The sequence below is a fragment of the Polypterus senegalus genome, chromosome 1 (assembly GCF_016835505.1).
Source record: "Polypterus senegalus isolate Bchr_013 chromosome 1, ASM1683550v1, whole genome shotgun sequence".
NCBI lineage: Eukaryota > Metazoa > Chordata > Cladistia > Polypteriformes > Polypteridae > Polypterus > Polypterus senegalus.
The window spans coordinates 255332403-255340973 of record NC_053154.1 but is presented as its reverse complement, the minus strand read 5'-3'; the positions used below and the strand labels follow the sequence as shown (position 1 = coordinate 255340973).

Here is an 8571-nt window from a genome sequence, read left to right as displayed (position 1 = left end):
TTGGTGATCTTGAGTTCACTTCAGCCTCAGTTTTATGTTCTTGGCTGTCGGGAGTGGAAGCCAACATGCTCCTCTGCTGTTGCTGCCTCTCAACTTGAATATTCAACATGTTGTGGATTCTAAGATGCTTTTCTGTTTGCCACAGTTGTAAATAATGATTACTTGAGTTACCACAGCTTTTCTGTCAACTAGAACCATTCTAGCCATTTTCCTCTGACATCTCTCATCAACAAGGCATTATAATCCATAGAACTGCCACTCACTTGATGTTTTTCCCACCATTTTGAGTAAACTCTAGAGACTATTATGTATTAAACTCACAAGATCAGCAGTTACAGAAATACTCACACCAGCCCCAACAATTATGCCATGTTCAAAACCCCTGATATCACATTATCCCCCATTGTACTGGTTATTGGTGCTATTGCAATTTATGTTCTAGCAGTTAAAAAAAATACACTAAACTTGGTAATTAGATCCTTTATTTTCCGTGAGGTATATAAACACATAATGGACAACTTTTCAGATTTTTTTTTTTCCAGGGAAAACAGCACCACCATTTTATATTGCAGTAATGTAATACACCGGTAGAGTACACTCATGCTTTTCAAAAAAAATTAAAAGTGCCACATACTGTAAATAATACAGATATATAAAAAAAAAAAACCCAAAACTTAAAAGAATCACCAATTCAATTGTCTTTGTGATTTTAAATTTTTTGAAACAAAGTATTAATTGATTGAGAAAAGATCAATCAGATATTCATCAGAGCTAAACAGAATGTGAGCAGAAAGAAATTATCCTTAAAAAAACAACAACAAAAAAGCCATATTCTCCTATAGTTGCTTCCATGTTGTGAGATGTATTAAGCAGACACTGAGGAAAAAAAAGATTTTGTAATGAACATTTAAATTATAAGGATTTTGGAGCTAATTGTAGTTAGATTTAGTTTTAGGTTTTTATGTAAAATTATGTCAAATGAATAAATCATTTTAACATAGCTGCATAAAAATTGGAAACTACAGCAATTTATACATACTTTGGACAAGTATTTGAGGAGAAAAACTAGCTAAATCATAAAAGCAAAAACTACTTTTGTATGTCTATTGTACAATATTTTTATTTAAAAGATAATACAGCTATGGCCTTTGGAGAAGCAAAATGTGTTGTCCATCCAATCCTAAAAGCTGAATTAATACAATAGTGTTTTTAATATATATTTTTATTGCTTTAAAAAAGCAAGTGCAAAACACATTGGAATAAGGAGATACTGAGGACAGTTTAGGACAAAAGTTGTAAAATAAAGATACATTTAAAAAATATAATCTTTCAACTATAATAAAAAACGCAATGCAACTTACAATAACATTATACAAAATTAATGAATGTTCTTATTGCAAACCTCAAACAATTTGAAAGAATTTAGCAAATCTGGATGATGTCAAACTTTACATGCTGTTTTATATGTCGCATGGATTTGTATTATATACTGTACAAGAACAATACATCTGAACATAAATTGTGAAGAAAACTATTAAAATACTTGAAGGATACAGATTTAATCCAAACTGTTAATTTGTATTTTAAGAATAATTTTTCATTAACAAACCAGAACTTACAGTCTGCTAACCAATTTGATAATTTTGAAAAAAAGCATTGGGGACTCTTTACAAACTCCCACATTTTAATAGCCTATACTGAGGAAATCATTTAGATGTATCTGTAAAAAGAATATAAATTCAGGTATAAAGAACTGCATAAAATATTTAATTGTTTATACACATATATTCTTTTATTAAACTTTGTGTTACTTGAATCACCAAAGTAAAATGATCAAATAACTATATACTGTTTACACATTTAAACTTTCTTAAACATACTTGCATGTTACAACAGTGTCACAAAAACACCTGGTTAGTCATGGGTCGATTCATGAAAAAGGCACTAATTAAGGTAAAAATAAAATATGAATAGGCGGCACAATGGCAAAAGAAGGAAACACTATTAATTAATGTGTGGGGTCACTGGGAATTTAGAAGCCCCATCCTGTCTAACAGTCAAGGCCTTTGAAAGTGGACATGTCAAGTGACATTCTACAAATAACAGGCCAAATGTAATAACAAGGGAATCCCAATGATCAATCCTGCTCTCAAGAATAAATGCAGAGTTTGAGCACTGGGAATGAAATTATCCTTTGAAAAGACTGCAAATGAGTATTCTGGCTCATTTAGACAGAATGCAGATTACTTAGACTGGCCATTTAGAATGAACTAAGTGGCCGGCATATTAGGTAAAATCAGCCAAGCTGTTCTATCTAAGGTTTTCTAACTAAATGTATTTATTGATAGATTTGTTTACTTAACTCTACTAATTCTTATTTTCAAAGAAGCATCGTCTACAAAAAATGATGAGATCCTGAATGGACAGTCCTCTGTCAATGACTAGGTAGTCCCCACGACAAGACCAGTACATTTTTATAACATGGTAGGTCCTAAAATACAGTAATCTAAAATATTTTTTGGGTTCTTTCAGTTACTAACTTTGAATTGGGGGGAGGTGGCATCAGTTTAATTTAGATCATTTAACAGAACTCCTTAAAAACCATTAATTTAGTATTCTATGAGAACACAATGCACTTAAGACAAAAAAAAATTTAAACTTTGCAATTTCTGATGGACAAAGAAGGCATTTTTTAGCTGAATCTGTCAATATATTAAGGAAAAATGTCAACCGGCCATAATCAGGGAACTGAATAAACATGAGAGTATAACAATCTGTGTAGGTAAAATGAAAACAACATAATCAATTCATATTACAATGAATAAACTTACAATACATTTTAATGTTCGGTGCATTTTCTTCTTATCCTATTCTATTCAAGGTCTGTGAGCAAGTAGCAAAAGTGATTAAGTATTACTAATGTGTGTGTAAATTCAATTTAAATAGCAGTAATTCTACTTAACAAGATATCTAAGAAATACATGTTTTGGGCAGATACATATTTTGGTAGTTCTGAAAGAGTCTGAATATTGAGGGAAACTGATCAACAAATAATAAAACATATTACCCAAGACTGAAAACAAATTAATTATACATATAGAGCTTTTCTGTTTTAAACATAACTTATAAACATAGTCCATGACTAACATACTCAATGACAAAAAGGATTTTTATAAAGAATATTTTCAACCAAATTTAAAACACTATGATTAAATGTTTTCTTTGCATCCTCTGGGTTTAGCCATGTCTTCCTCACTATCTGTGGAAGCTAAATGCAAATCCAGAGAGTCGTAAATGAAGGCATACAGACTAACATCTGGTTTGAGTGTACGACAGTTCCGGCATACATTATTACAGTACTGATCAAGCAGTTGTGCAATAATTCCTGTTGAGAAAAAAAAGAAAACATAAGGGATTTACATCAGACATCTCATTATGCTATTTTTGTGTTCTCATGGGTATAATATTAATAAAAATCCTACAAAGTCAAATAGGCTAATCTAGGACTTGCACACAGGCACCTTATTAGATTCCTATGAATAAAAAAAAACATGAAAAATGTGTTAGAAATTTTAAATATTACAAAAATTCCATAAAGATAAACAGAGAATTGCATGGGTTGCCACTCACATCTGGCCAAGCTTGCCCTATTTCTTAACTCATTGCTAACCAAAAATATAATTCTTTACTATCTTGTCACACCTGTTCTTTTTACATCATAATTTCTTATGATAAAGATATACTTATACAATATATCTTCATTACCTTTTAGCTAAAATATTTACATCTTAAACATATGTATTGGAATTGCTTGTTATGTGTGAATTGTGTGTCACAGTGGACTAGACCCTACCTTTGCAGCATTAGGATGGGGTTCCGCTGCTTTGAATTGCAGAGCACAATCACATAAACCCAGTGCATCAACTTAACTTGCACTTGGTAAGTTTATGGGTGTGGCCTGGGGGGAATACATTTGAGCAGGAGCACCTGGTGAAATCACATTCAGATATGCGAAGAATGTGCAAACTATACGTAAGTAGTGCTGGTGTAATTTGTACACAGGAATTTTAAGCTGCAAAGCATCAAAGCTAACCACTGTGTCACTTTGAAGCCATTTATAGTCTTCGTTATGGTAAAACTGACTATGCATTAATTTATCCATTTTCCTAACTGCTTTACCATTAAGTTTTATGAGATGCCCCAGTCTATCCACAAACAAATGTGTCCAAGGCAGGAATCAAACCTGGGTAGAATGCTATTTAAATTGTAGAAGAAAACCACACAAACAGTAAGTTAATGAACTGTACAGTATACAGTATTTACTGGTCAACCTAAGATTAAAAATTTTATAAGAATGGGAAAGACAATGGGAGAACATACAAACTCCACATAATGATCAGCTTGGAATTTTAACTTAAGACTCTGCCACACAATAACATTGATATTAAGACAGGATAGATATTTTATTCAGTTGCAAAATTCTAAATATCTGATTGCAAAGACTGTAAAAAATGTATATGGGGAGTGGTGTCTGATATCAGCTGCTGCTACGTGTCCTGCTTGTTTTGCTGCACATCGATCATTTAAAAGCCTGTACAGCAGCTGTCCTTTTGTCTCACTGCCTTATCTTGCGTGACGTTAAATTGTCTCTTGCGGGATGTCAAATTGTCTTCCGAGAAGATCACGTATCATCTCCTTCCAAGCCTTTTTTAAAATAGAGAGATATATATGTTTACACGAAGTGAGACACAAAAATAACCGGACTGGGCCTGGGACTTTCCTGGAAAACCATCTGGAGATCGTCCAGATGTGAATCATAGAACTATATCCCCTTCTACACGTCCTCTCAAACTGCCGCTGACCAGCTAGGTATATCCTGTGAATAGCCCAGTCAGTATTTGCACAACAATCGCTACACTACTTGCCGTGATAATGTCGGGTGAAAAAAATCGAACAGTGAATCAACAAATTTCTCGTGACTTTTCTCTTTTTCCCTAAAGCAGTTTTGACTGACAAAAACATTACTGTTCTCGATCATCGAAGACAAAAACGGCAAGCCTGTTGAAGAGCCTCAAGCAAGAACATTCCAGCACTGTTTTAATCAATGGAAGATACATATGGAGCAGTATAGAGATTGGGAAGAGGAGTATATAGAAGGTGACAATGTTTAGAATGATGTAATTCATTAATATTTTTTTTTTTCACCATTCTGGTTATTTTTGTGCCTCACCCCCAATATATTGTGGCAGGTGGCTGGGTGTGGTCACCAATCAGCCACCTGCTTAAGGAGCCGCCACCCTGCAATCAAGGCTGGAGTCAGGTGAGGAGGAGGAGAAGGTCGTGGCAGTGGAGGTGAGGAGAGGCCCGAGTATGTTGTGTTGAAAAGACAGTGGCTAGTGAGAGCCTAGACTTTAGGGAATTGGGGGGTTGGTGGCGGTGCACTTTTGTAAATAGTGTAAATAAACGTGGTGTGATGGATCAAACGGTGTCCGCCTGTGTGTGTCCGGGCCGCTATACTTCACAACACACACATATATATATATATATATATATACATACACACACATATACATACACAGTGGTACCTTGGTATACGTCCTTAATCCGTTCTAGATCCTTGGACTTATACCAAACAGGACTTATACCAAACAAATTTTTCCCATAAGAAATAATGGGAAAATGATTAATTCGTTCCCATGAAAAAAAATCCTATTGTTATTGGCATATTATACATTGATGGGGTTGTATAAAATAATTTAAACACTGCTTAATACTAAAATACATAAATACAAAAGCAATTAGATGAAATAAATGAAAATGACTTGTCCGATAACAATGAGTTTAATTTTACTGCACAACAAAAGAGAGCGTTACAGCTCTTCCAAAGGAGCCTCTTCAGGCGATTGTAAAGCACTGCCGTTGTTCTTCTTCTGGCAGTCTTCAATCCAAATCCCTAAAGAAGATTCCATCCAGACTACTGCCTTATTACATCCACATACAACTCGTTTTGCACCCTGGTTAAAAGGACACTGTGGCCGTAGATCTTATATTCCTTTCCTACTTTTTTTAAATAAAAAGAATCGTAGCCTTCAACAAATCCAAAACGTTTACCTTTTTGGCAATCATTAACATCTTCCATTTGCACTTGGGCACGGCCCCTGAAGCAGTAGCAGATCGTTTTGGAGCCATAATGAAGGGCTTGACTATGCACAAAGATAAACACAAAAGAGCACAAAAGTTAACTCTTTACACAGCGAAACACGTTGATGCTGAATGAGCGAGACGAGACTTCCTGGTTAACACTGCATTCAACACGCAGGAACTTAACTGCGTGCTCTGATTGGTTAGCTTCTCAGTCATCCGCCAATAGCATCCCTTGTATGAAATCAACTGGGCAAACCAACTGAGGAAGCATGTACAGGAAGTAAAAAGACACATTGTCCACAGAACCCGAAAAGCAGCGAAAAATCTGCATTATACAGTGGTGTGAAAAAATATTTGCCCCCTTCCTGATTTCTTATTCTTTTGCATGTTTGTCACACAAAATGTTTCTGATCATCAAACACATTTAACCATTAGTCAAATATAACACAAGTAAACACAAAATGCAGTTTTTAAATGATGGTTTTTATTATTTAGGGAGAAAAAAAAATCCAAACCTACAATGCCCTGTGTGAAAAAGTAATTGCCCCCTGAACCTAATAACTGGTTGGGCCACCCTTAGCAGCAATAACTGCAATCAAGCGTTTGCGATAACTTGTAATGAGTCTTTTACAGCGCTCTGGAGGAATTTTGGCACACTCATCTTTGCAGAATTGTTGTAATTCAGCTTTATTTGAGGGTTTTCTAGCATGAACCGCCTTTTTAAGGTCATGCCATAGCATCTCAATTGGATTCAGGTCAGGACATTGACTAGGCCACTCCAAAGTCTTCATTTTGTTTTTCTTCAGCCATTCAGAGGTGGATTTGCTGGTGTATTTTGGGTCATTGTCCTGTTGCAGCACCCAAGATCACTTCAGCTTGAGTTGACGAACAGATGGCCGGACATTCTCCTTCAGGATTTTTTGGTAGACAGTAGAATTCATGGTTCCATCTATCACAGCAAGCCTTCAAGGTCCTGAAGCAGCAAAACAACCCCAGACCATCACACTACCACCACCATATTTTACTGTTGGTATGATGTTCTTTTTCTGAAATGCTTTGTTCCTTTTACGCCAGATGTAACAGGACATTTGCCTTCCAAAAAGTTTAACTTTTATCTCATCAGTCCACAAGGTATTTTCGCAAAAGTCTTGGCAATCATTGAGATGTTTCTTAGCAAAATTGAGACGAGCCCTAATGTTCTTTTTGCTTAACAGTGGTTTGCATCTTGGAAATCTGCCATGCAGGCCGTTTTTGCCCAGTCTCTTTCTTATGGTGGAGTCGTGAACACTGACCTTAATAGATGCAAGTGAGGCCTGGAGTTCTTTAGACGTTGTCCTGGGGTCTTTTGTGACCTCTCGGATGAGTCGTCTCTGCGCTCTTGGGGTAATTTTGGTCGGCCGGCCACTCCTGGGAATGTTCACCACTGTTCCATGTTTTTGCCATTTGTGGATAATGACTCTCACTGTGGTTTGCTGGAGTCCCAAAGCTTTAGAAATGGCTTTATAACCTTTACCGTACTGATAGATCTCAATTACTTCTGTTCTCATTTGTTCCTGAATTTCTTTGGATCTTGGCATGATGTCTAGCTTTTGAGGTGCTTTTGGTCTACTTCTCTGTGTCAGGCAGCTCTTATTTAAGTGATTTCTTGATTGAAACAGGTGTGGCAGTAATCAGGCCTGGGGGTGGCTACGGAAATTGAACTCAGGTGTGATACACCACTGTTAGGTTATTTTTTAACAAAGTGACAATTACTTTTTCACACAGGGCCATGTAGGTTTGGATTTTTTTTCTCCCTAAATAATAAAAACCATCATTTAAAAACTGCATTTTGTGTTTACATATGTTACATTTGACTAATGGTTATATGTGTTTGATGATCAGAAACATTTTGTGTGACAAACATGCAAAAGAATAAGAAATCAGGAAGGGGGCAAATAGTTTTTCACACCACTGTATATTTAGTTATGCTTTCATATAAAATCCACGATAGAGTGAAGCTGCGAAAGTCAAAGCGCGATATAGCGAGGGGTTACTGTACATGTTAAAACTGGGCCCTTTTTTGAAGGCGCCCGGTATACCAAACGTGTTGTTCTAGCACACGAGTCGTATTCCAAACACAGGTCATATACCAAGCAAAATATTTCGCCTCTAAACAGGACGTATACCAAGTTGGACTTATTCCAAAGCAGAGGTATACCGAGGTACCACTGTATAATATATATATATATATATATATATACACACACACACACACACATATATATATATACACACATATATGTACTGTGCCACCTACCCATTCTAAAACAGAGAGACACAACAGGCACTATTACAAAACTCACTCTTTTTATTTCTTGTTCTCTTTCCTAGCACAGCACCTTACACAGTGCTCTAATCACCAACAATAAGTCAGTCCTTTTCTTCTCT

At 35.8% G+C, this 8571-nt stretch overlaps 1 protein-coding gene across 2 annotated transcripts in view; it reads right to left on the bottom strand.

Moving 5' to 3' along the window:
* Positions 1–464: 464 nt before the first annotated feature.
* Positions 465–8571, bottom strand: part of parga (poly (ADP-ribose) glycohydrolase a) — a 256129-nt gene continuing 248022 nt past the window's right edge. For both annotated transcript variants that reach the window (XM_039772313.1, XM_039772316.1), the window contains exon 19: positions 465–3385. In XM_039772313.1, the coding sequence (XP_039628247.1) occupies positions 3210–3385 (176 nt within the window). In that variant the 3' untranslated portion in view covers positions 465–3209. The remainder of the gene's footprint in view (positions 3386–8571) is intronic.